At 36.6% G+C, this 27,494-nt stretch overlaps 1 protein-coding gene across 9 annotated transcripts in view; it reads left to right on the top strand.

Moving 5' to 3' along the window:
• The first annotated feature begins 1,937 nt into the window (after nt 1–1,937).
• The window catches only part of CWF19L2 (CWF19 like cell cycle control factor 2), a 166,228-nt gene continuing 140,671 nt past the window's right edge, over nt 1,938–27,494 (top strand). For 7 of the 9 annotated variants that reach the window (XR_012423663.1, XR_012423665.1, XR_010580985.2 and 4 more), the window contains exons 1-7: nt 1,938–2,051; nt 3,667–3,777; nt 4,861–4,980; nt 16,108–16,218; nt 17,463–17,582; nt 19,903–19,996; nt 25,730–25,845. Coding sequence is in view for 4 of the 9 variants with exons in the window: in XM_074015143.1 (XP_073871244.1) it covers nt 1,947–2,051; nt 3,667–3,777; nt 4,861–4,980; nt 16,108–16,218; nt 17,463–17,582; nt 19,903–19,996; nt 25,730–25,845 (777 nt within the window). In the remaining 5 variants the exon portion in view is untranslated. Of the gene's footprint in view, nt 2,912–3,666; nt 3,778–4,860; nt 4,981–16,107; nt 16,219–17,462; nt 17,583–19,902; nt 19,997–25,729; nt 25,846–27,494 lie in introns of all 9 variants that reach the window. The other 2 variants (XM_074015144.1, XM_074015145.1) reach the window with 2 other exon arrangements.

The raw sequence follows: 27,494 nt of genomic DNA, 5'->3' as shown, positions 1-27,494 counted from the left end.
ATGTTGTCTTCTTTAAGCACATAGCATACCTCTCCATTTATTCTAGTCTTTTTGGGGAGCTTATGCAAAATTTTAAAGTTTTCTTCATATAACTCGGCACGTTGCTCTAGACTGAATGCTTGTTTCCCCAAAATTCTTATGTTGAAACCTAATTCCCAATGTGTTGGTATATGGAAGTAGGGACTCTGGGAGGTGATTAGGTCATGAGGGCAGCACCCTCATGAATTCCTATAAAAAGAAGTTCTAGAGAGATCCCTCTCCCTTTCCGCCATATGAGACACAGCAAAAGTACTGCCCTCTAGGAACCAGGACACACCTTCACCAGGCAGCAAATCGCCCAACACCTTGATATTTTCCAGCCTCTGAAACTGTGAGAATTACTTGTTTGTTATTTATAAGCCATCCATTCTATAATATTTTTGTTATAGCAGCCTGAACTGATTAAAACACACGTTTCTAATATAATCAGTTTATTTTTATTGAATTGATGCAAAACAGTGAAATGGTTTTTCTGCATTCCAAGAGAATCTGAAAAGACGTTGATGCTAGTTATGACAAAAATCAGTTAATGTAGTCCGTTGATTAAATATTACAAGGTCAATTAGTAAATTACATTTTAAAATAAAATGAATACTTTTTATTGCATGTCAAACAAGTAAGCATTGGGTGCTCAAGATTCAGACTGTCATAGAATGGTAGTGAATGTGAAACTCTTGGAAAGCTTCTTGCAAACACACATTAAATTTTATGAAACCTGAAGAGAAAGAGTATTCACCTTAACCTGGTTTATGTTACCTATTTTTAGCGTCTTTAAGGTACCGTTTATAATTAATTCCCCAGCCCTCTTCTTTATAATTATAAATGTAAGCTTAGTGTCTTTTTTTTTTTTGGAGACGGAGTTTTGCTCTTCTTGCCCAGGCTGGAGTGCAATGGCACCATCTCGGCTCACCGCAACCTCCGCCTCCCGGGTTCTAGCGATTCTCCTGCCTCAGCCCCCCTAAGTAGCTGGCATTACAGGTGCCCGCCACCACGCCCAGTTAATTTTTGTATTTTTAGTAGAGAAGGGGTTTCCCCATGTTGGTCAGACTGGTCTCGAACTCCCGACCTTAGGTGATCCGCCCGCCGTGACCTCCCAAAGTGCTGGGATTACAGGTGTGAGCCACCACGCCCGGCCAAGCTTAGTGTCTTTTATTCTCAAAGCATTTCATCACTTTAGGATGTCTTATTCTTCTGAACTTAGAAGTTTCATGTTTGGGCAATACATCCGTAAAACAAAACAAAGAAATCCCCACACAAATAAGTAATTGCCCATCGTAATGAAAAATGCTTGGACGGATAAGTATGAGTAAATCATATCAGGTCAGAGGAAAAAATATAATGTAAACTTCTAACAACTTAAGTGAGCACGGATAAATTGTGAAGTGCAATGCAAAATTCACGAGTGTTTCATACATTAAATAAAACCCACGAAAACAAAACACTGAATCTTCAAAGCAATTCTGCCCTTCCTGCCCGCTTCCACTACGTTTCTGGTAGCCTCCCTTCATTCCATTCCTCCAGCACAGGGAAACGATGCTATGGCGACAAAGGGTACTTAGAAAACTTTGGAGAGGTACCAACTTAACTTCCAGGAGCTTGCAACTTAGGCGATTTAAAGACGAAATCGGTGAGAAAGCTGTTAATATAGTGCAAAGTACATAATAAATGTATTCGGGTATTAATCCTGCTCACAGTCGAACCCAGCACCCGAAAGAATTAAACCCTCCACGATTCTTGGGGTCTTTAAAACCCGGGGTGCAGTAATCCCAACCCTAAAAGCCCTCAGATATGCGCATGCCCCGTTGGTGGAGCAGTGCTCCTCCTTCCTCGGGTCCGGAAGTCCCGGTTTGTTTATTAAATTACGACCGTCGTAAACTAGAATTTCCCTACGGCTTCTTAGCTTTACGATGGCAACAAGTATGGCGGCTGCTAGTGGTAGATTTGAAAGTGCGAAGAGTATCGAAGAGCGGAAGGAACAGACCCGAAATGCCAGGGCCGAGGTGTTGCGCCAGGTACCTCTGTTTTGAGGCCTTTGTAGTTATTTAGCGTTGTGGGAGTTGAGGGTTCCCTTAAGCTAGCCCACCCATCCCTTCCCTCACCTCGTCAGTACGGAATCTCACCTTAATTTGGGTGAGGTCTCCCTTTGCAATTCCGGTAAACCCTTTTGTAGCTACCGGTTTTTTAGATGTTCTGGCAGGTGCTAGATGCTCATTCTCTTTTCAGGGAGATCTTTTTTTCCCCAAGTTTCTTTACCTTTTAAGTTATCCATTCTTTATATTTCTATCACTCGGACTGCACACTTCATAGGTCCCCTGCGGCTTTTAAGGACTCTGCCAGCATGTCTTGCAGCCTCAGCCATTGCTACTACCGTATCTGAAATGAAATTTTCCTTTTTCAGGAACACATACAAGGCACACTTAAATATACTCAGTTTGACATTTCCTTCTCCTGTCTCTATTAGTATCAATTCCAGACTTACTGTAAGCTCTTACCAATCCAAACAAAAGTTAATACGAATCTCAGTATATTTAGCCTCTCACAAAAGATCGCGAAACATTGTATTTCTCTCTAAACTTCAAATACATAGAGGTAACATACAAAGAATGGAGAAAGTAAACTACTGAATTATCTGACAATCTATTCAATATGTAAGAAATGTGGCAATGAAAGAGAAAAGTTGTAGTTGGAGAGCAAGAGAGAGTTCAGTGAGGGTTTTCTTTTTTTTTTTTTTTAAATTTAAGTTGGAAGAGTTTTAAACCAGCTTAAATGCAAATGAGTAGGAGCCAGCAGAGAAGAGGGAGAGGAGACTCTAAAGAGAAAATGACTACAGCCAGATTTTAAAGCGGAAGAATGGGCGATTAATCTTGGATAGGTAAAATGTTGGTATTGTTTCCTAATTTCGACATATGTAATGTGTGTATATATACACACACACACACATATATATACACACACACATATATATTTATAAGTCATCCTTTTTGGTATTTCAAGCATTTTTTGGAGGGAGTAAGGTTCGTAAGCTGAGATAAATCTTATAGTAGAGGTATGCGTGTAATTTGAAAAGGATCAAATTCAGCTTTGGAATTACAGGGAAAGAAAGGGAGGGTAGGAATGATTTCCTAGGAAAAACTTGCTTTGTTTGACTGTTTGAAGAATGAATAAAAATTACCAGTATGATCTTTTTTTTCTACAAAGATGATTCTTCCTGAAGCATTTTGGGGGCTGAGTATTGGGGTACAGGCATTGCATATTGAAGGCATGGAGGTCTAACTGTTGCAAAAGTGCAAGTGTAAGGCATGGGAATGGTGAAGGGAAAAGGGATTCCAAGTCATATTGAGGTAGGGGAGAGAGGGGAGGACATGAACTCAGTCCCTCGATTCTCTCTGCTTGGTAACTCAAATCACTGGAGATTGGAAATGCAGAAGGAGAGATTTTTGCTTTGTTTTGTTTTTTAATGTTTTTTTTTTTTTCACACTGGAGAAGCAAATTCCTGGCAAGGAATAGACATTCATTCATGAGTTAATGTTTTTATATAAAAATGCCAGAGGTTTTTGTTTTCCTTTTTTTGTGAAAAGCAGTTGGATCAATTGCTAGTTTGTCTTTTTTATTTTTTTTTGGTTGTAGGCCAAAGCCAATTTTGAAAAAGAAGAAAGGCGTAAAGAACTTAAGCGACTTCGGGGTGAGGATACATGGATGCTACCTGATGTGAATGAGCGACTCGAACAATTCTCACAGGTGAATACTAACAGGTTTACTTGATGTAAGGGTATCTGTCCTTTTTTGCACTTATTCAAGTTAATATTGGAGGAATAATTTTATAGAATGTTTTCATGAGTTACAGAATATCAGTCACATAGTTGGCATTGCTGAATAGTTTCATTTCTTTGGCAGAAGGAAGATATTGTAATATTTTGGACATTATGACTCAAAATTTGTTGTTTGAGTTGGCTAGTAGAAGACTTAGCTTCAAATTTCTGGCCCACTATAGCAAGCTTATAGGCCTAAAAATTTATGCATTTTAAGCTTTATGTATTTATTGTATCTTATTTTTTTAGGTCTCAAGTCTGTTTTCCTATAATTTTTTAAAAAATTATTTTTAATTGACAAATAATTGTGTAAATTTATGGGGTACATGTGATGGTTTGATCTATGTATACATTATAGAAAGATTCAGTCAAGCTAATGAACACATCCATCACCTCATCAACTTATTTTTTTGTGGTGAGAACATTAAAAGTCTATTCTTCAATGGTTTTGAAATAGACAATACATTATTATTAACTGGTCATGAGTAATAGATCACTAAAACTTATTTCTAGTGTCATGAAAACTTTGTATCCTTTGATCAACATCTTCCCTTTCCCTATCCCTGCTCCTTCCCCTCGCCTCTTCCTATAATTTTAGTTTGTGCTATCTTGTTATATTTTTTATGGCCTAATAGTCTTGTGTAAAATTTTGGGGGGGACCATAGAGGGATATTATATGTATATGTGTTTGTGTGTATATAGATGCATATGTATACATGTTTGTGTATATATGTATTTGATTATATTTGTCACATAAATCTACAAATAAAGCCAAAATTTTCCCAGTATTTTTCTGGTAAGAAGGCTCAGTTATATGATTTATTGATAGTGCATATATTATAGAAAGTGTGTTAAGATTTCCTGAAATATTTTATTTATTTAGACATATTCTTGGTCTTATTTCATCAAAGATTTAAAGTTTTTTAGAATGTGGATTTTTTTCTCTCAAAATATATCCTTTTAAATTAAGATGAAATTAAATTCTTTTCTTGCCTGTTCAAAATGATTGTAGGAACACTCTGTGAAGAAAAAGAAGAAAAACAAGCATTTAAAAAAAGCAAAGAAAGAGAAGAAAAAAAAGAGCAAGAAACAGAAGTATGAAAAAAACAATGAGTCATCTGATAGCTCATCAGTAAGTATGTACTAAAATTAATCAAAGCAGCTATTTGAGAACATTGTATTTGAATGTATAACTTATGGGAACTTAAAATACAAGAAAACTTAAAAAAGATAATTACTAGTTATGATATGAAAATATCTGGGAGACATCTACTTGGAGATGTCCAGGAAATATTGGAAATATTGATCTTGAATTTCAGAGAAAGCTTAAGAGGATAGGGATGTGATTTGGGAATTATTGCTAAGCACAGCACTGGATCTTGCCCAAGGCCTGCTATAACAATTACCTGGCTACAGCCTGTGTTCACTCAAGGCCCTGGGGCTCTGCAGTGAGCAGGTGGTGAAGCCAGCCAGGCCTGTGTCTTTCCCTTCAGGGTGGCAAGTTCCCCCAGGCCTGAGGTGGATACAGAGGTGCCATCAGGGACCCAGGTACTGGCGTCAAAAACCTTAGAAGTGTGCCTGGTGTTCCGTTGAACTGTGGCTGAGCTGGCATTCAACCCATGAATGGCAGTTCTTCCCACTCTTCCCTCCCCTTTTCACAGGCAGAGGGGGTAGCCATCGCCATAGACCCACAGGTAGTACTGGCAGGCTACCACTGATGTTCCCGTAAGGCCCGAGAAGTCTTCAGTCAGCTGCCTGGCCTGGGATTCAGCCTTTAGGGCAGTGGGTCGCCCCTGGGCAGATCCAGAAATGCCATCCAAGAACCAAGGACTTGGGCTGGGGACCCCAAGATCCCTCTTGGTGTTCTACCACCCTACGGCTGAGCTGGTACCTAAGGTGCAAGACAAAGCCCGCTTTACTTTTCTCAAGCAGAAGGAGGCTCTCCCCATAGCCATCACAGCTAGGAATGTGCTGAGGCTCACCTGAATCCAGCAAGTCTCATGTTCACAGTGAACGCCACAATGTAGTACTTGGTTATTGGCGCTGGTTATTCAGGGCCTAAGGTCTCTTTAGTGGATGCCAGCTATGGCTGAGCTGGTATCTAAGATGCAAGACGGAGTCCTCTACTCTTCTGTCTCCTCTCCTCAAGCAGAAGAACAGGGTCTCTTTTGGAGCTGCACGTTGTGCAGCCTGGGGTTGGGGGAGAGGTGGTGCAAACACTCCCTTAGCTACCCCAGTTGCCCCTCCCCACCGCCTGTCCATTTGCTCTGAGGCCGTTGTAGCACTAGGAGTCACCGAGGAATTCCACATCCTTGCTAGTACTTGGTATTGTCAGTCTTAGTAATTTTTAGCTGTTCTACTGTGTGTTATATCGTGTGGTATTTCCCTGAAGAAAAAGGATGTAGAGCATCATTTTAAGTCCCCATGGGGCATTCTGTGTCTTCCTTTATGAAATCTGATTTATTAAATATTTTCTTTTTTGTTTTTCATCATTTTTTCTTAGTGCTTCTGGTATCCTAATTTTTGCACACCTGAAGATTGTGATTTCTCCTGTGTTTATGCTATTACTAAATTTTTTTTTTTAATTTTTTTTTATTTTAGAGATAGAGCCTCACTGTGTTGCACAGATTGGAGTGCAGTGGCACCATCATGGCTCACTGCAGCCTCAAACTCGTGGGCTCAAGCAGTCCTGCTGCCTTAGCAGCCCAATTAGCTAAGACTACAGATGTAGTACAAAAAGTTGTTTTTGTAGACATAGAGTCTTATGATGTTGCCAAGGCTGGTCTCGAACCCCTGGGCTCTAGTGATCTCCTGCCTCAGTCTTCCAAAGTGCTGGGATTACAGGTGTGAACCACCCTGCTTGGCCTCCTATTTTTTTCCCTGAAAGTTTTATAGCTTTGGCTTTTTTGCTTATTTATAATCCATTAATATTTTTAATTTATGTTATGTAGTGTCAGTTTATTTTTTTCCCACATGGATTTCCAGTTTTACTAGCATCATTTGTTGAAAAGGCTGAATTTTCCCTATTGGAAGGAATTTTGGGAGATAGATATGTTAAAATATTCTTTCAATCCATTATGCACATTGGTACATCTCTCTATCCATTTATGTCTTCTTTGATTTTTCTCAAAATATTCTGAAGTTTTTAGTGTAGAGGTCTTACATTTCGTTTGTTGTATTTCTTTCTATTTTGTTTTCTGGAAGTGCTATTGTAAATGGAATTTTAAAATGAATGTGTTTACAGCTAGTATATAATTATAGAAGTGATTTTGAAACATTAGGGTCAGAAAAAAAAGAAAAATGAAAAAAACTGCTTTTGATGTATTTACCTTGCGTCTTGTCACCTTGTTAATATTACTAATACTAGTGTTAGCAGCTTTTTTAGATTTCTTAGGATTTCTAGGTAAATGGTATGTCATGTGTGAAGAAGACTTTTACTTTTTTCTTTTCAATCTCTGTGCCTGTTTTGTTAATTTTTGTTGCCTTATTTCAGTAGCTAGGACTTAAAAATAGTGTTGAATGGAAGTGGTGAGAGTGGACATGATTGCCTTGTTCCTTATCTTAGGTGGAAAGCATTCAGGTTTTTACATTTAAGCATGATGTCTGCTGTGGGACTTTCATGCATGCCCTTTCAGATTAAGGAAATGCCATTCTATTTCTAGTTTTCTGAGAGTTTGTATCTTGAATGAGTATTGAATTCAGTAAGTGCTTTTTTTGCATCAGTAAGTGTTAAAATTTGCCAGTGAAACTGTTTGGTCCTGGAGTTTCTTTGTGGAATGGGTTTAACCACAGAGTTAATTCCTTTAATAGGTGTGTTAAATGTTTTCTATTTATTCTTGAGTTAGTTTTAGTAATTTCGGTTTTTCTGGGAATTTATTCCATAGAAATTGTCGAATTTATTGTCATAAAGTTGTTTGTAATATTTCCTTTGTTCTTTTAATGTTTACGGAATCCACAGTGACATCCCCTGTTTCATTACTGATTTTGGTAATTTCTATTTTCTCTTTGTTTCCTCCATCAGTCTATCTTGAGGCTTATCAGTTCTATTAATCTTTATTTATTGCCTTTTAGTTTCCTTGAATTTTCTCTGGTTGTGTTTTCTATTTCATTGATTTAAACTATATTTATTCTTTGTGAATACTCATTTTGTGTTTAATTTGCTCTTTTTTTTCTAACTTTCTAAGATGAATGCATCGCCATTGATTCGATATCTTCTTTTCTAATGTGTGTTTATTTTATGAATTTTTCTCTTAGCATTGTTGTATCTCTATGAAACTTTGATGTTATATTTTCATTGCTGTCCCATCCAAAATATTTTTTACTTCACTTTTTCTTACTCATGGATATATATGAGTTTTTAAACTTCCAACTATTTGATTTTACTAGTCTTCTTTTGGGTTATTGACTTTGAATTTAATTATTTTATTATACTCTGTATAATTTCAGTTTTTAAAAAGTTTTTTGAGACATTTTATTTTCTAGCCTATTATCTTTCTTGGTGAAAATTCCATATGTATTTGAAATGAGTATGTATTCTGCCGTTGTTAGGTATAGTGTTTTATAAATGTCAATTAGGGAAAGTTGATTTATACCAGTAAGTTTAGTGTTAATGATTTTCTGTTCACCTGTTCAGTCAGTTACTGAGAAAATAGTATTGAAATCTCTTAATTGTTTTGTGGGTTTTACCTACTTCTGCTTTCAGTTTTGTCAGTTTTTGCCTTACGTATTTTGAAGCTTTGTTAGGTACATAGACGGCACCTTGACGAATTGACTGTTATGAAGTTTTCCTCTATCTTTGGTAATACTCTTGTCTGAAGTCTGTTGTGTCTCATATTAATAAAGCCTCTTCAGTTTTCTTTCTTTGTGTGTTTTCATCGTCTTTTCGAAATTTTTTTAGTTTTAATGTATCTTTTTTATATATTGAAAGTGTATTTCTTGTAAGCAGTGTGTAATTGGGTCTTGCTTTTTTTAGCTAGCCTATCAATTTCTTCTTTTTTATTTTATTGATTGATTAACAGAGTCTTGCTTTGTTGCCCAGGCTGGAGTGCAGTAGATCACTGCAGCTTCAACCCCTCAGGCTGAAGTGACCCTCCCACCTCAGCCTGGTGAAAGCTGGGACTACAGGGGTGCACTACAACGTCTGGAATATGAGTTTTAAGTATATATGAGTTTTAACATTTCCAGATATTTGTGGATTTTATTAGGTTTTTTTGGTTATTGACTTTGGATTTCATTATTATTTTGTTATACTCTGTATAATTTCAGTTTTTAAAACGTTTTTGAGACATTTTATATTTTAGCCTATGATCTATATATATTTTGTAGAGAGATGGTTTTGCCGTGTTGCCCAGGCTGATCTCAAATTCTTGGCCTTAAGCAATCCTCCCACCTTCGGCTCCCAAAGTGCTGGGATTACAAATGTGAGCCACTGCACCTGGCCTCTTTTTTTTTTTTTTTTTGAGATGGTGTCTCACATTGTCACCCAGGCTGAAGTGCAGTGGTGCAGTCTCGGCTCACAGCTCTTACTTTGCAATTAGGTGTTTTTTGTGCTCTCTAATCTGGTAGCTGTATATGGCTTTTAAATTTTTAATTAAAATTCATTAAAATTATATCAGCCAAATTTATGTGGCTACTATATTGGACAGTATAGGTATAGAAAAATTCTGTTGAATAGTACTGGTTTGGAGTATTTATGTTTAATGTAATAATTGTTATGGATGAGTTTAAGTCTACCATCTTGTTATTCCATATCTATTTTTTGTTTGTTCTTTTTTCGTTTGTTCCTTCCTTTTCCTGCCTTCTTTTGGAGTGTTTTTTAGCATTCCATTTCATCTCTGCTATAGGCTTATTAGGTATACCTTATTTATTTTTAATGACTGCTTTAAGTCTTATGCATATTTTAACTTACCATACTCAACTTTCAAATAATATATAATTTTACTTTTATAATTAGACCTTCTCCAAAATATATTCCATTTTCTCCTACTATATTTTTTGCTATTGTTGTCATATATTTTACTTCTACATTTGTTATAAACTCACATTGTTTATAATTTTTAATGTCATTCTTTTTATTTTTACTTTAGTCAGTTATCTTTTAAATAAGTTACACACGTGAAAAAAGTCTTTTATATTTACCCACAGATTTATCATCTCTGATATTCTTTATTATTTTATGTAGGTCTGAATTTCTGTCTAATACCATTTTCCTTTTGTCTGTAGAACTTCCATTAATGTGTATTATAATATAGATTTGCAGACATTGAATTCTCTCAGCTTTTGTTTGAAGATTTCTTTTATTTCATCTTCAGTCTTTATTTTTTTCTTTTACCACAAACTCAGAAGTTCTTACTAGCAATCTTCATTTTTCAGATACTTTGCTAGACACAGAATTTTAGGTTTATAGTGTTGTCTTTTTTTTTTTTTTTTTTTTTGCACTGTAAAATGTCATTCCATTGTCTTCTGGTTTGCATTGTACATATTGAGAATTCTGTAGTCATTTTAATCTTTTTTTCTCTGTATATAATGTGCCTTTTTATTCTGGATGCTTTTAGGGCTTCTTTTTCATCATTATTTTTCAGTGACTCAATTGTGATATGTCTTGGTGTTGATTTCTTTGTGTTTATTCTGCTGTCTTAGTTCATTTGCGCTGCTATTCCAAAACAAACTGGGTGGATTATAAGTGACAGAAACTTACGTCTCACAGTTTGGGAGGCTGCTAGAAAGTCTAAAATCAAGGTGCTGGCAGATTTTGTGTCTGTTGAGGGTTCAGTTCCCCATAGATGGCTGTCTTCTCAGTCTAACCTCATGTGGCAGAGTGCTCTTGGGCTATGTTTTATAAGGGCACTAATCCCATTCCCAGTCATCTCCCAAAGGCCTTACCTCCTACTGTCATCGTCTTGGGGGTCAGGATCTCAACATAAGAATTTGGTGGGGGACACAAACATTCAGAGTGTAGCATCTGCCTTAGGTTCATTGTGCTGCTTTGATTTGTGAGTTTACAGTTTCCATCAAATATGAAACTTTCAGGGTATTTTTTCCGAAGTGTTTTTTTCTGTTCCTTCTCATTTTGGTAGTCTCCTTAAAATAATGTCTCACAGGTTGATGAGCCTGTGTTCACTTTCTTTTTAGCCTTTTTCCTTTCTGTGCTTTGGGTTGGGTATATTTTATTGCTATGTCATGAGCTTCAGGTTCACTGGGTTTTTTTTTCTTTTCTTTTCTTTTCTTTTTTTTTTTGAGATGGAGTCTCACTCTGTTGCCAGGCTGGAGTATAGTGGCACGATCTCAGCTCACTGCAACCTCCACATCCTGGGTTGAAGTGATTCTCATCCCTCAGCTTCCCAAGTAGCTGGGATTACAGGTGCCTGCCACCATGCCCAGCTAATTTTTTGTATTTTTGGTAGAGACGGGGTTTCACCATGTTGACCAGGATGGTCTCCATCTTCTGATCTCGTGATCTGCCTGCCTCAGCCTCCCAGAGTGCTGGGATTACAGGCGTGAACCACTGTGCCTGGCCCACTGGCCTTTTCTTTTGCTGTGTCTAGCTTACTGTTATCGCTATCCAGTGACATTTTCATTTCAGGCACTGTTACTTTATTTTATCTTTTTTTGTCATTAGAAGTTTTGTTTGGATCTTTTTAATGTTTTTCAGTTTATCTCCTCATTATGTTTACATTTTCCCTTTCCTGAACATATTTATGATAGCTGTGTTATAGTCTTGGTTTGCTATTTTATTCTCTCTTGTTTTTTCCTGTTCTGTTTCAATTATCTCTTCAATCATTTTAAGAGAATGATTTTTCTCTTGAATATGGGTCACATTTTCTTGCTTCTTTGAATGTCTAGTAACTTTTAATTGGATGCTGAACCTTATGAAAGTTATATTGTGACTGCTGGATTTTGTTGACCTCTTTAGAGGGTATTGAGTTTTCTTTTGGCAGACAGTTAATGACTTGTGAATTAGCTTAATCCTTTTCAAGGCTTGTTTTTAAGTTTTGTTCATGTGCATCTAGAATAGCTTTACTCTAGGGCTGGTTTAACCTTTCTACTAAGGCATGACTCTTGTGGGTTCTCTGCTGATTGTCATGGATGTTCAGCGAGGTTTCTTTATTCTGGATGGTAGGAACTAGAATGTCTTCAAGCCCTTTGTGAGCTCTGGGGATTGTTCTGCTTACAGCTCTTTGGTAATTGTTTTCTCCCTGGTAATTTTGCTTTGCCTGACCTTGTGGACTCTCATCCTCAGCATGTTCAGCTTGGTCTTTCTTTAAAGACTCCACGCATCCTTCAAGTAGATTTCTGGCACTCTTTCTCTGTGTAGCTTCCCAACTGTACTTTGTCTCAGCCTTCACAGAGTTCGAATTCTGTTTCCTTGGCTCAGTGATGTTTTCATGTTCTGCTTGGGTTACCCCACTATGCCACAGTCTAGAATGTGCCTTTAGACAAAAAGCTGTAGAGATTGTAGTGTTCATTTTTATTCCAATTTGTATATATTTCTAGTCTGATGCCATTTACTTTGTCATGGACAGAAGCAGAAGTCCTCAAGGTCCCTTGATTTTTGCTGGTAGCACTTTCCTGTCTTAGTTCCACCTTCTAGGTTTTGACCACTAGATAGAATTAGGGGTGTGGTTAATTCTGAAGGCTGCACAAGAGAAGGAGAGCCCTGAAGGCTGTGTTAGGTCAGGAGGCGTATTAAGCTTGATCGTTAATGAGTTCAAGGTAAAATGGAGATAGAAGCTAAAATTAGCAAGAGAACTGAAGTCGTAGCATGGGGAGCATTAATTTTGCTGAAGTGGTAAGGTGAGTGAGTGCATAATTATGAAAATGAGTATAGGTTACTGCTTAAAGTTTCTGACTGGTGCTATTGAAAGAGTAGAAAAAGGCATTTCATTTAATTTCAGCTTGCATTTATCAAATGCTTATTATTTGCCAGACACTGTTGTAGACATGGGGAATATAAAAACATTTTTTTAAAACCTTTGGGAAACTCATTTCTTAATTGGATAAATAGATACATAATGTTAATAGTGTGATTTTGTAGTAGATTTTGTAGAAGATGATGATGGCTTTATTTTCTGTTGTTACTGAGTTTAGCATGCCATCCAACATGATGCCATGATAGTACAGGGTATTAAGAGGGATTTCATTTGCTAACTTGTTGACAAAATGATGCTTGAATTGAGACTAGATAGATTAGTAAGCATTAGGCAAATAAAGGTGTGCTTGGCATTTCATGCATAAGGAATTGTGAGAGCAGAGACATGGAAGTATGAAATAATATGAATGTGAGTATGTGTGTATGTATGTAAATATAACTATAAGCAATTTGATAGTACTAAATTATAAAACAAGAGGAGGGGGTGAATGGAGATGAAACTGTAAGAATTGATAGGGCCTTGCAAAACAAGAGCTTTGACTTTATTCAGTAGGGAATGTATCATCTAATTAGGTTCAGCTGCATTTATTAGAAAATCTCAGAATAGCCATTGATTATACAATATAGAAGTTCATTTTTCTCTTGTATGAAATAAGTCAGGTAGAAAGTCTAGGGCTAGTATGGTCTTCTGGAACCCAGGCTTCTGTTGTCTTGCTTTTCCATCATCCTTACAATATTGCCTCTTAGTTCAGATAACAGGAAAGAGGATGCTCTTTTTTTCTTAACTTGACTTCCAGAAAGTCCCATAAAATACTTTTGTTTACATCTAAATGGACACTTGATCATAAGGCTTCACTTTCTAGCATGGGAAGTATATTACTTCTCCAAATAAAATGAGATTCTGTTGGTAGGAAAGAAGAGGAATAACTAGCAGTCTTTGTGCTGGAAAACCCTGGAAGAGAAGTACAGTGGTCAGATGTTCCCTTTATATTACTCCAAATGTATTTGGGGTGAGGGGTTGGAGAAAGAAGGGGAGCAGGAAAGACTGGAGTCCAGAAGACTAATTTGGTCTCCTGGAATCAATTGTCTAAATGAGAGATAAGATCTGATATAGGGCTGCTACTTTAAGGATCAAAGAAGAGAATATTGGTTTGGTATTTTGGTTGCAGGTAACAGAAACTAAATTTAAACTGGCTTTTGCAAAAAGGAGGGTTTCTTATTAGAGTACAAAATTCTCATAGGGCATATAGATGCAGGAATGCAGCTAGGCTTCGAGAATAGCTGGAATTAGAATTGTGAATGGTTTTTGCAATTTTCTTGCCATTTTTCATTTCCCCTACCCTGAGTTCTAGTTTTAAAAATTTTTTTTGCTGATTTCTATTTCTCATGACAGAAATGGCCTCTTCCAGTGCCTTTCCAGTTCTTAGTTTTAGATAAGCCCATTCAGACCGGATTTCAGATTCCTGAGGAATGGCTCAGGTTGATATGAATTGGGTCGGGTGCCTACCTTTGAACTAATCAGTAGTGGCCAGGAATAGAGGTAGGCTTCTGTGGTAATCATGTATTCACTGTATGGTATATTTGATAAATATTTTAGAAATGAAAATGGTAGGCTTGAATGTGTGAGGTGACACGATCCTGAGTTTCTGACTTGGTTAAGTGGGTGGTTGTTCCAGATAACTCAGTTCAATAATATACAAGGAGGAATAGATTTTTTAGAGGAAGATGATGGCTTCATTTTCTATTCTTACTGAGTTTAGCATGCCTTCCAACTACGGTAGATAATTAGTCAGTGAAACTTTGGTTAGACAAATTTGAAAGATATCAGCACAATTGATTGTAGTTCAGGCCATCAGAATGGATTTAATGACCCAAAGGGAATGTTTAGAGATTAAAAAAATCTCATGGGCAAAGAATGGAACCCCAAATAACATGGATATTTAAGGGCTGAGCAAAGGGGGAAGAGTTCATGAAGGAAATGGAGAAGAAACAAAGAGTGGGAGAGCTGAGAGGTGTCATGGAAGCCAGGAAAGTGAGTCATCAACAGAGTTGTATTGAGCAGAGAGGTCTAGAGAGCTGAAGACTGAAATGTTTTGTTGAATTTGGCACAGTGGAAGCCACTGGTGAGTTTGGAGATGTTTCAGTAGATTAATGGAGACAGTAGATATATTGTACGGTTTTGAGAAAATGTATGACAGTGAGAGTGTGAAGGCAGTGCGTGTAGACTACTCTTTCAAGAAATTCATCTTAGAATGGAAGCTGGAAGATTAATTCCTGCTAGAGGAGGAATATATAGGGTCAAGGAAGGTCCCTCTTCCCTCCTTAAAAAAAAAAAAAGGATGGGAAATGCTTGAGCATATTTCTAGGCCATTAGGGATCTTTGGTTGATGCTGTGAGAGGAGAAGATAATTGATGGAGCAAGGTCCTGGAGGAACAGAAAGAGTTGGTATCAAAACCTTTAGAGTAGGATCTGCCTTAAAACGGGAGGAGTTAACCGGAAATAAGGATAGGGACAGCCATAAATGTGTTGGGGGTGGGTAGGAAGATAAGGTGGCCCCAGTTTTCTTGATGAGGTAAGAGAAGACATCATTTGCTGAGAATATGGGAATTGGTATAAAACTCCAGGAGGGTGTTGAAGAAGATAATGTTATCTGTAGTTTTAGATCAAGGGAAATCTCAAAATGTGAAACTTAGGGGCAAACAGCAAACTCATTTACCTGGGTGTTGTTTCCCCTGTTCTAGTGAAGCAGAGATGTGAGTAACTACTTGATGTTGGTAGTCTCTGAAGCTCTGTGCTAAAGTGTGTTCTCTACTTGGCTTTTTTTTTTTTTTTTGCCTTCTCTTGGCTTGATAATAAATGGATAAGAAAATAAAAATAATTTGGTTGTGTTTTGTGGGTTTAACTCAAACTAGTGGGTTTATATGCTTTTTTTCTTTAAAAAAAATTTTTTTTTTTTTTTTTGAGATGGAGTTTCTGTGGCCCAGGCTGGAGTGCAGTGGCACGATCTCAGCTCACTGCAACCTCCGCCTCCTGGGTTCAGGTGATTCTCCTGCCTCAGCCTCCTGAGTATCTGGGATTACAGGCGTGTGCCACCATGCTTGGCTAACTTTTTTGTATTTTTAGTAGAGACGGGTTTCACCATGTTGGCCAGGCTGGTCTTGTACTCCTGACCTCAAGTAATACGCCTGCCTCAGCCTCTCAAAGTGCTGAGATAACAGGTGTGAGCCACCGCACCTGGCTCTTTAAAATTTCAATGTCATTTTGTAAAGGGGAAATACAGTGTAAGAATTTTTTTCTAGGATGTTGAATTTCTACCACTTAACAGCACAGAATTTTTATATCAAAGTATGCAAATTTGAGATTTTCACTTACATGCTAAATGTTCTTAGAGCTCTGAAGATGAGTGGGTTGAGGCTGTTCCATCCCAGACTCCTGACAAGGAAAGGGCCTGGAAAATGAAAGATGAAAAGTCAGAAAAAGATGACACCCAAATTATCAAGGTAAGCAAGCCACTTGATTCCCTTTCCCTTTTCCTTTTCCCTTTCCTTTCCTTTCCTTTCCCTTTTCCTTTCCTTTCCTTTTTCCTTTCCTCTTTCCTTAACTTTCCCCTTTCCTTAACTTTCCTCTTTCCTTAACTTTCCTTCCCTCTCCCTCTCTCCCTCTTTCCCTGTCTCCCTGTTTCCCTGTCTCCCTCTCTCCCTTCCTATTTTAGAGAGAGGGTCTTACTCTGTTGCCCAGGCTGGGCTGCAGTGGCACAATCAGAGCTCTCTGCAACCTTAACCTCCCAGGCTCAAGTAATCCTCCCACCTCGACCTCCCTGGTAGCTGGGTCCACAAGTGAGTGCCACCACTCCTGGCTAATTTTTTATTTTGTGTAGAGATGGGGTCTCCCTTTGCTCCTAGACTGGTCTCGAACTCCTGAGCTCAAGCAGTCCTCCCATCTCAGCCTCCCAAAGTGCTAGCATTAGAGATGTGAGCCACCACACCTAGCATACCACTTGATTTTAAAGAAAGAAGTATCAACTTTTGAGAATAAATGAATATGAAAATGAAAGACGATTAAAATTTCAGGAGAACAATTATACTTTGAAAACAATATACTTTATGAATAATTTTGGCAGTAATGCTGTTTGCTGAATGTTTAGAACCCCCTTTCCCTTCTGCTGTGAGAAAGTCAGTGCTCCTCTCTATTCTTGTACTTTAGAGTCTTTCATGCTTTTGATTGTTGATAAGAAGTGGCACTTTCCCCTTATATCTCTGAAGCCTTATACTGTTATCTCTGTCTGACCCTTCCATAGTGAGTAGAGTTCCATCACAGTTTTTCTTTCCCTTCACCTCATGCCTTAATTTTTTTAACAATACTTAACAGTTGAATAGTTCACAAATTTTGGGTTGTAGTTCATCTGCCTAAGGAAGAATGTAATTTGTCCACTGTTAGCCACAGGTGAAGGAAGAAAGGTGAACAGGAACTAAGTTTGATTGCTGTGTGCCAGGCCTTGGTTGGATGCTTTAGATCTGTTATCTTGTTTACTCTTTAAAACAATCCTGAAAGGTAGGGATTTTATACCTTTTTATAGAGGAGAGACTAAAGTATAGCGAGATTAAGAAACTTGCTTCAAGTTATATAGGCATGTAGGACTTGATTCAGGTTTGATTGCCTCCAAAATCCCTGCCCTTATTACCAAGTGTTTATTAAATTCTAATCAGTTTGGATTGAAATGGCTGCCTTTTTTTTTTTTAAACAGAGGGATGAGTGGATGACTGTTGATTTTATGTGTGTTAAGACTGTGTCGTCATCATCACTCAAAGCTGAAAAGGAAACTATGAGGAAAATAGAGCAAGAGAAAACCCAAGCACTTAAACAGGTAAGAGAATATTTGAAATGCTTTAACTTTCTAATTTCCCTTTAATAAACTTATAAGACATTTATATAAATGCAGTTTAACTTGTAAAATAATATTTTATTTTTTATAGTATTTAATACAATTAGTGAGAAGAACTATGAAATATATCAGTTTAAGAAAAATAAATTTCCTGTAGGAAGTGAGTTTCAAGGTTTACTAGATTTATACATCTAGGGCATATATAAAGTTGAGTGAACATTGAATTTAGGTTAATATCATTAAATTGAAAGTGAACTTACTCAACTTTTGTTTCAGTGTACATACTGAATTAGATACCATAAAAATACTTCCATTTCAAGACATCTAGAAGTTCTGGTGGATAAAGTGTAAAATAAGCATGCTTATTTTATACTTTTTGGTTGTCACCTTGCTTGTAAGGAAGCAATAGGAAATCTGTAGAGACCAAAAAATGAGGCAAAAGCATGAATCCAGAGAAGTAAGGAAGTGCCGAAGCTGATGACTTTCCCAGGGACATCGCACAATCCTGGTAATCTGGAATCCAGTTTATACTGTACCAGGAGCATATGTTTCTTTTCCGATACTCAATATCTGTAATTGTCAAACTTTATTTTTTTATCAGCCTAATAAATGGGCAAGAAATGGTATTTCATTGTTTTTGAATGCATTTATCTGATTGCTATCAGAGAGGTCTTTTCATGTTTTTTGGTCATTCAGATTTCTTATACTATGAGCTGCTCATTTATGTTTTTTGCTTACTTTTCAACTAGGGTTGTTTGTCTTTTTCTAACTGATTTATAGAAGTTCTTTATGTTTTAAATCCTTTATCTTTTGTACATTTTCAGATGGTATCTCATAATTTGTTTAGCCTCTTGTCAATTGTCCTCCTCAGTATGCAATTCTAGCCTTTTTTGTCCTGTTGAGTATCTTATGTGTATGTTTTTGAGAGTCTAAGACCATTGGAAGAATCCTTGACTATAGATATTGAAAGATTTTGTGGTAAACTAACAAGGGAGGTGACAGAACCCTTTTTGATACAGACTAAGAAATCAAATCCTTATGGTTTTGCATATCCCTTTAGGTTAACCTTTAACTTAAATTTTGTCCTTTGAAGCTTCTTTACTTTTTCGTCAGCTCATGGATACATTTAAAAAAGCCCTTTTAAAAACAAATTTTACACAGCATTTTAATTTTCAGTAGTATATTGTATTCCTGGAAGCTAGACATTTAGCTCGCTCCATTTCTTGCCATCCTCTTGCCATTATTACTTCTTGTAGGAAGGATTTTCTAACCCCCTACTCCCCAGGGTCAACTTAGGTATCATTAGTATGTAGTTCTTTAGCACCCTTTACGTTGATCTCACTTACCTATATTTATGTTGCTTGATTGTCTTTCCCCCTTCTCTAGACCACAATTTATTTAATGGCAAGGACCATGGCCACCTTACACATTACAGTCCCAGTGCCTGGCATTGTGCTTAGAACACAGGAGGCACTTGCATTGTGATTAGGCTACTATCATCTCTTGCCTGGATTACTGCCACAACCTTCTGACTGGACTTGTGCCTCTAATCTTGTTCTCCAGACTTTCCTGCATGCTGAGAGCCCAGTTTGCTCTTTTTGATATAAAGCTGATCACGTTCATGAGTCTCTTTTGGCCCCAGCATGAAACCCTCACAGCAGTTCAGAATGGCTTACATGGCCCAGCCCCTGATTGTTCTGCAACGTAATCTCTTGTCATTAGTCACAGTTCTAAGTTTTAGCCAGTTAGAATTACTTTAAGTTTGCTGAAAGTGCTGCACTTTCTCTGTTGTTTTAAGAACATGCTGCTATTCTTTCTACCTGAAACATCTTTATGTTCCCTCCCCCCACAAAAAAAGAAAATGCAGTTAATTTCTGCTCATCCTTAGGCCTAAGACTGCACATATTACTTCCTATAGGAAGTTTTGATCCTTCAGTGTGAGAGGGATTTGAATTCTTTGTGCATCCTCAGTACTGTATATTTCTGTCTTCAAAGCACATGTCTGTTTTTATTGCCTGTATTCCATACTATAGTAAAAGCTAGCAAGGGCTGACCAGGATTTTTGACAGTTAAATCTTCTACAACTAGCACAATTTTGAGATACAGTAGGCAGTAAATAAAAACATTGAATGAATGTGAATTTAGACATTTCCTGTAAATTACAGAACAGCATGTCTTAAGAATGTTTTAAATGATTTGTCCAGGGTTATGACTATTAACTGGGTCTCAGATTCATTATTTGTTAATTTTTAATAATTTGTTAATTTTTTGAAATTTCACCTCTGAAAATAATTTGTTCTAGTCCAAACTGATGGAAAGAGAATTGAATCCGTACTGGAAGGATGGTGGGACAGGTCTTCCACCCGAAGACTGTAGTGTGTCATCAATTACTAAAGGTATTTCTACATTTTGATTATAGACACACAGGGTTTTTTTTTTTTTTGAGACAAAATCTCGCTCTGTTACCCAGGGAATACAGTGGCACAGTCACAGTCACGGCTCACTGCAGCCTCCACCTCCCACTCAAGTGATCCTCCCACCTCAGCCTCCCAAGTAGCTGGGACTACAGGTGCACGTCACCACTCCCAGATAATTTTTTGTATTTTTTGTAGAGATGGGGTTTCACCATGTTGCCCAGACTAGTCTTGAACTCCTGGACTTAAGCATTGACCTAACCGCGTTGGCCTCCCAAAGTGCAAGGATTACAGGCATGAGCTACTGCACCCGGCCTCAGGCATGTCTTTGATATTATAATGAGTTTACATATGAGAAAGCATTGATAAAAATTTGCAGTCTTTGGAAGCCTAATTTAAATTATTAGTATTTTGAAAGATTGTCTTAATTATGTATTTGGGAGCAAGTTAATTAAATACATAGTTTTGTGCTTGAAAATATTCTCATATATGAGTTTCTACTTAAAATGGATTAATATAAAGTATGATTCTGTGAGTACATAATAATGCATTTGGTTTGTTATATTCTATAACAAAATGTAAAAGTATTGTCTGAAATTTCATGAAAATAATGTATAAAAACTAAAGATGTGGTTTATATATTCAGAATTTCCTACTTTTCTAGAATTCTTAAAATTTGTATTGACCTTAGGAGAGTGCTATTATTTTCCAGCAGATGGAGACAAAATATTTAAATGTCACATAAGCATACTTTATAACACAATTTTAAAAATACTTATATTCCCATTAAGTGTTGTGTTGACACTTCAAAAGTTTATTACAATTAATCCAGCATACAGATGGTAGTATTATAAATTATGATGTTCTCTTTTTGTCTTAATGATTTATCAGTAGGATGTTTTTCTGCTTTTTATACATAGTGGATTTTTATTTTGGTTATTTGTTAAAATTCTTCTGTATTTTATGTAGAAATGACAAGTAGAGTCACCTCACACGTCCCTTCTTAGTTTAGCAATTTTACTAACGTTATTGGTAATAGTTAACAGTTTTTTTGTCTTTCAACTTCAGGCAGAAGTGTCCCTGCTGAGTTATGTGATAGTAACTGTAGTCATACAAGGTTCTCTTTGAAATACTGTTTCATAGAAACTTAAAAGTTTGGGGAGTGATAAGTTAGCTCACTCAACCATGACTATGTAGGGCTGTTTTTATGATCTAGGCTTTTACCATCCTTAATGTCAGAGGACAGTCAGTAAATTTCTTTGAGGAAAACCTAGAATTGACAAACCCAATCTTTGGATCTTGCCAGTTGACAGGTTCTTTACTGAGTGGAGAAGATCCGGAATTTTACTTTAGGTGGTATCTTTTAGCAGACTGAAACAGCAGAATCAAAGATTCTAGGAGAAAATGACCTTACATAAAGCTTTTAGAGAGCCCTTCTCCCTTCCTGTTCATATCATGCTTTTACCATTTCTCTTTACCATCTTATGTTTATTCAGAAGCAGAAAAAATGGCAGAAAGCTTCTCTCTGTCAGAGGCTAAGATCCCAGAGTTGAAATTAAGTTTTAAAAAATGATTGACAGGTTTTACTGCGTATGTAGATAGTGTTGTCATTCTATGTAGACCAATGGTAGGAGTGGAACTGTTAGGCATCTAAAAGTATTATAATATCTGTATTAAGAAGGTAGAGGTGACATAGTGTTATTGTTAAAGGACTAGACTTTGGAGTCAGTGTACTTGGGATTAGAATGTTGGCATTTCCACTAATTAGCTTCATAATTTTGGAGACATTTTCTGGCCTCTCAGAGCCCGATTTATTAATATGTAATAGGGAATAATGATATTACCTATCTTATATAGTTAATGTGAAGATTAAATTAGAAAATGTTTTAGCACGGTGTCTGGAATATGGTGACTACTCAATAATGATGATAATGTCAAATACTTTTATGATTAAATCTTTTGGGAAGGCTTTATCAACAGGTTTTTGTAGTGATTGAAGTGACATATTTTCAATAATTAATGTGTTAATCTTGATTTTTTTTCTTAGAATTCAGTGGAAAAGTAGGTTAATCATTTTCAGAGCCCATACAAAATTATTTTAAGTCATATTTTAGTAATGGGAATATTTGTACAATTTTAGAGTTTATATGGCACAGTTATATATCAGCTTTTTTCTTGGCAGCCATGTAAAGGAGAGCAGTGTAGATGTTATTTTAATATTATAGCTCAATAAACCAAGGCTTAGAGTGACTAGGTAATTTTTCCTGTAGTCATGTTAGTACTAGAACCTAGGTCTTCTGATTGCTAGTCTAGCATTGGTTACTCTAGATTCTTTAGTGGAAGACTATTTTTATTACCATGTAGTTAGTAGGAATTCTTGCTTACAGACTCCTTCGATGTGATTTTGTTCTTCCTATTGATTTCTTCCCCCTCTTTATTTTTTGGCTTTTTCTGCTAGAATCTGAGTTGAAAAGACTTTGAAAGGTGGTTTAAATCGGCTGCCTTATCTTAGAGATGAGGGAGCAAAGGTCCAGAGAAGTTAATGACATACATAAGATTTTACAAATATTTAATAGTAGCAGCAAGACTAAAATCTAGGTTTCCTGTTAGTTAGTTTATCACTATTTTTATGTTAATCTGGTTTCTGAGAGAATTGGGGAATATAGCCCAGATTCATTTGGTTGTATTAATATTTTGTCTGTAACAGTATAACTTTGAGTTATGATGGAAGCATATGATGGAAGTTTCTTAATTTTTTTTTACTTATAAATAACAGATTTGAAATCTAGGTGTAAAGTGCCACATATCAGTGAATTTATATAATTATTTGATATATCTTTTTCTCAGCATAGAGGACCTGAACCATGTTACGTTCATGTTTGTACTTCCTATTGTACATTCATGTGTGTGTTTTTTTTCTTGTTTTGGGAGGAGGGGCATGTGGAGTCTCGCTCTCTCACCAGGCTGGAGTGCAGTGGCGCGATCTCGGCTCACTGCAACCTCCGCCTCCTGGGTACAAGCGATTCTCCTGCCTCAGCCTCCCGAGTAGCGGGGATTACAGGCGCACGCCACCACGCCCAGCTCATTTTTGTATTTTTAGTAGAGACGCGGTTTCACCATGTTGACCAGGCTGGCCTCGATCTCTTGACCTGATCCACCCACCTTGGCCTCCCAAAGTGCTGGGATTACAGGTGTGAGCCACTGCACCCGGCCTTGTACATTCTTGTTTGTACTTCCTATTGTAGGAGGGTTTTTATATTCATAATAAATATTCACTAAATTTTTTAAATTGAATTTCGGGATGGTACTGCAAGTTGGTATTTTTTGTTCCCTTTTTAAATATTAAATTTGGTGATTTTTTTTCTTACCAAAAGGCTTCATTATTGCCATCTCTGATTATAAGATTGATAGGACTATTGAAATAGAACATATTGTCAACTGAAGGTGAAGTTATTATATAAATATTTCTAAAATTGTATGGCTTTAACTAGTGAAGGAATTGGCTGAAAATTTGTACTGCCATTGGATTTCCTTCATAAATGTCAACATAGAGGAATAAAAACAGTCTTACTTTTTTCTCTGATTTTTTTTTTTCTCTGTACTATTATATTTTGGTGATTGTTCAGGAAATTTTTACTATGTCCATCAGCATTTTATCAGTTTCACATATAATTCTATGGAATAAACAATTTAGTTATGTAGCTGAGACATTCATATAGGTATTTATTACTGTGGATTTCTTTTACTTATCACTGTGTAGATTGCAGATTTAGACTAACTTCTTCAAGTGGTTACATAGTTATTTTTGAACTCATCAACTATATAAATAGCAACAAAAAAGCAAGAGTAAAATAAGCTTTTGAATAAAAAGTGAAAATCGTTGCATTAGTTAGAGATCTAGGTTTTGAAGTACAAAATATTTTAGGCCTATAAAGAAAAGTCATATTAGCAGAGATTGCTTAGTAAAGATAAACTTTTGAGATCTGAATGGGGGAATGGAATTAATTTGAATGCAATTAATTTGAGTCTTGAAAAATCTGTTTTTTCTTTAAGTAAACATTTATTGAAATGTGACATATATATAAAAACATTAAAAAATATTGAGTGAATATTTACTATGAATAGAAAAACCTTCCTACAATATATGTAAAAACCATCCTACAATTATATGTAATATATTACATATATATTATATGTGTACATAAATGTACAAACCATAAGTGTATAGCAGCAGACTGATTATTTTCATAAAATGAAAACATTTGTGTACTCAGCACACAGTTTGAAAAATCTTGTTAGCATCCCAGAAACCCCCTTTGTGACTCTTCTGGTCACTACCTTGTCACCAGAAGGGTAACCATTATTTTGTTTTCTAGCACCAGAAATCAGTTTGTCCTCCTTTGTTTCCAGCACCTTTTGCCCACATTTTGAGATTCATCCATATTGTTGTATATAGTTGTAGTTTTTCCATTATTTTTGCTGTATAATATTAAATAGTATATTTTAGAAATATGTCACAATGTGGGTGTCCTGTGTACTGATGGTAGACATTTCCTGGGTTGTTTCCAGGCTGGGATTATTGCAGTGTTCTGCTATGAATATTCTTGTATATGTCTTGGGGTTAATGTGTGTGCATTTTTGTTGGTTATAGAGCTGGGGTGATCTTAAAAGCAGTCGTGTTCTGGGGCAAGGAAAATCAGCAACAGAATTTTTATTTAAGTAATTGATTTGATTTCCTCTTTACACTATCCAAAGTGTGATGTGTAAAGAAGAAAATAAAGCCAGCTTAATAAATTTGTTGAAGGCCTTCAAATGTTCATGGTTGGTAATTATGACTAAAGTAAAATAATTTGTTTTAACATCCACTTTGGCATTATCTTCCATAGCTTCCTTATTTGTTCTTTGTTCTGCAGCTGAGGTAGCTTTTTTTCTTCTCCCTTTCTCTGTGTGTCCTTTGTTTTTTGAGATGGAGTCTAGCTCTATCACCCAGGCTGGAGTGCAGTTGCACGATCTTGGCTCACTGCAAGCTCTGCCTCCCGTGTTCATGCCATTCTCCCGTCTCAGCCTCTCGAGTAGCTGGGACTACAGGCGCCCGCCACCATGCCTGGCTAATTTTTTTGTATTTTTAGTAGAGACAGGGTTTCAGCGTGTTAGGCAGGATGGTCTCAATCTCCTGACCTCGTGATCCGCCTGCCTCGGCCTCCCAAAGTGCTGGGATTACAGACGTGAGCCACCACGCCCTGTCCCTCTGTGTGTCCTTTTATTCCTTAATTATTTCTTGGAATGTTCTCTCTACTCTTACCTTTTTGAAATAGAAACCCAACTCATTTTTTTGAGCCCGGTTTGTGAAATTTTCCCTGACCTCCACTTAGAAATAAACCTTTACTTTTTTCATTTTCTAAAACCCGTTATATCTTTTTATAATAGCGGTCACATTATTTTTATTGTAATTAATTATGTCCTTTTATTCTTATTCTCTTAGATTGCAGTTTTCTTATAGATAGTTTTGTTTATCTTTTCCTTCTTCCTAGTGGCAAAACTCTGTGACTTAGATATATAGGCACTCAAATATATATATGTTGAGTTCCAAATGCACTTATATATTTAAAGAAAAATATTTATTTTTGTATTTTAGAAGTCGTTATAGAAGCAATACATATTAATTGTATGATAACCACATTAAAAGTATAACTAATATTTAGTATTGGAATTTAGTTTCAGTGGTAGAAGATGGTGGATTAAGCTGGCTAAGGAAGTCTTATCTAAGAATGAAGGAACAAGCTGAGAAACAAAATAGAAACTTTGAGGACATTGTAGCCGAAAGATATGGGGTGAGTATCTGTATTAAGGAGATGCCTCTTATTTTCAGAATTAGGTGAAAAATTAAGTGCCTTTAACTTTGTTTTGTGCCATGAAGAATTGAATTAATATTAAATTTCATGCCTTTATACTAAAGTAATTTTCTGTTTTTCGTTATTATTAAACATGTGTCATATTTTTATTGACATAATGAATGTAAAACTTAAGTATATAAAACTTAAATGTGGGTGTATTTAATGTAAAAATAACATTTTCTCATTGTGAGAAAATTTAAACAATGCTGGAAATCTGCATGGTACACTTCTGGAGGTAACCACCATTGAAAGTTTTGTATATTCCAGAGTTAGGTGTATTCTACAGTTTGGTTACTTTATGGAATTTTTTTAAAGAGTGTATATATACTCTTAGTGAAACTATTTCCCCATTTTTCTGGACAATCTTTCTATTGCAATCATTATTGATGTTCTTTCTTTTTTTCTCTTCAATTGCCGGAGGAAAGCAGGTTTAGAAAGTAGTAAGATTTCTGGAATATATTTTTCCAGATATTTTCCCCAGAGTTTTATTTATTTTTTTTATTTTATTTATTTATTTTTTTTGAGAGGGAGTCTCGCTCTGTCGCCCAGGCTGGAGTGCAGTGGCCGGATCTCAGTTCACTGCAAGCTCCGCCTCCCGGGTTCACGCCATTCTCCTGCCTCAGCCTCCCCAGTAGCTGGGACTACAGGCGCCCGCCACCTCGCCCAGCTAGTTTTTTTGTATTTTTTAGTAGAGACAGTGTTTCACTGTGTTAGCCAGGATGGTCTCGATCTCCTGACCTCGTGATCTGCCCGTCTGGGCCTCCCGAAGTGCTGGGATTACGGGCTTGAGCCACCACGCCCGGCCTCCCCGAGTTTTAAAGTAGACTCATGGAATATGCCCTGGCTTTTTAAACTTAATAATGTACACATAGTTGGTTGCCAGTAAATACAGACATTTTAATGACCTCTTAATATTTTCTTATATATTTACAGGCTTTTCCTTTATCTATCACTTTGTCAGTAGATGGACATTTATATGCTTTCCCTTTCCCCTGTTAAATAGCGCTGTACTATGTCCAATGCATTTTGCATATTTTTCTTGGTGAATTACCAAAAATGACATTGCCTGTTGAAGGATATAGACATTTAAACCAAGGTACATATTCCCAGATTTCTCTACAGAAAGAATGAACAAATTATACTTATAAATATCTGTTTATCACATAATTTTCAACAGTAAGATTCTTCCTTTTAGTTTATGCTGTTGTGATTGGCAAAGTTTTTAAGTTTTGCTTTTGTTTTTATACATTTGTTTACTGGTGAATTGGAATTTTTTTTCCTTTTCTTTCTTTCTTTTTTTTTTTTTTTTTGTGAGATGGAGTCTCACTCTATTGCCCAGGCTGAGTGTGGTGGCACTATCTCAGCTCACTGCAACCTCCACCTCCTGCGTTCAAGCTATTCTCCTGCCTCAGCCTCCCAAGTAACTGGGACTACAGGAGCCTGCCACCATGACTGGCTAATTTTTGTATTTTTAGCTTTTAGTAGAGGTTGTGTTTCACCATATTGGTCAGGTTGGTCTTGAACTCCTGACCTCGAGATCTGCCCGCCTCGGCCTCCCACAGTTCTGGGATTACAGGCATGAGCCA

Source organism: Macaca fascicularis, chromosome 14, assembly GCF_037993035.2.
Source record: "Macaca fascicularis isolate 582-1 chromosome 14, T2T-MFA8v1.1".
NCBI classification, from domain to species: Eukaryota; Metazoa; Chordata; class Mammalia; order Primates; family Cercopithecidae; genus Macaca; species Macaca fascicularis.
This window is presented reverse-complemented; position numbering and strand designations above follow the sequence as displayed.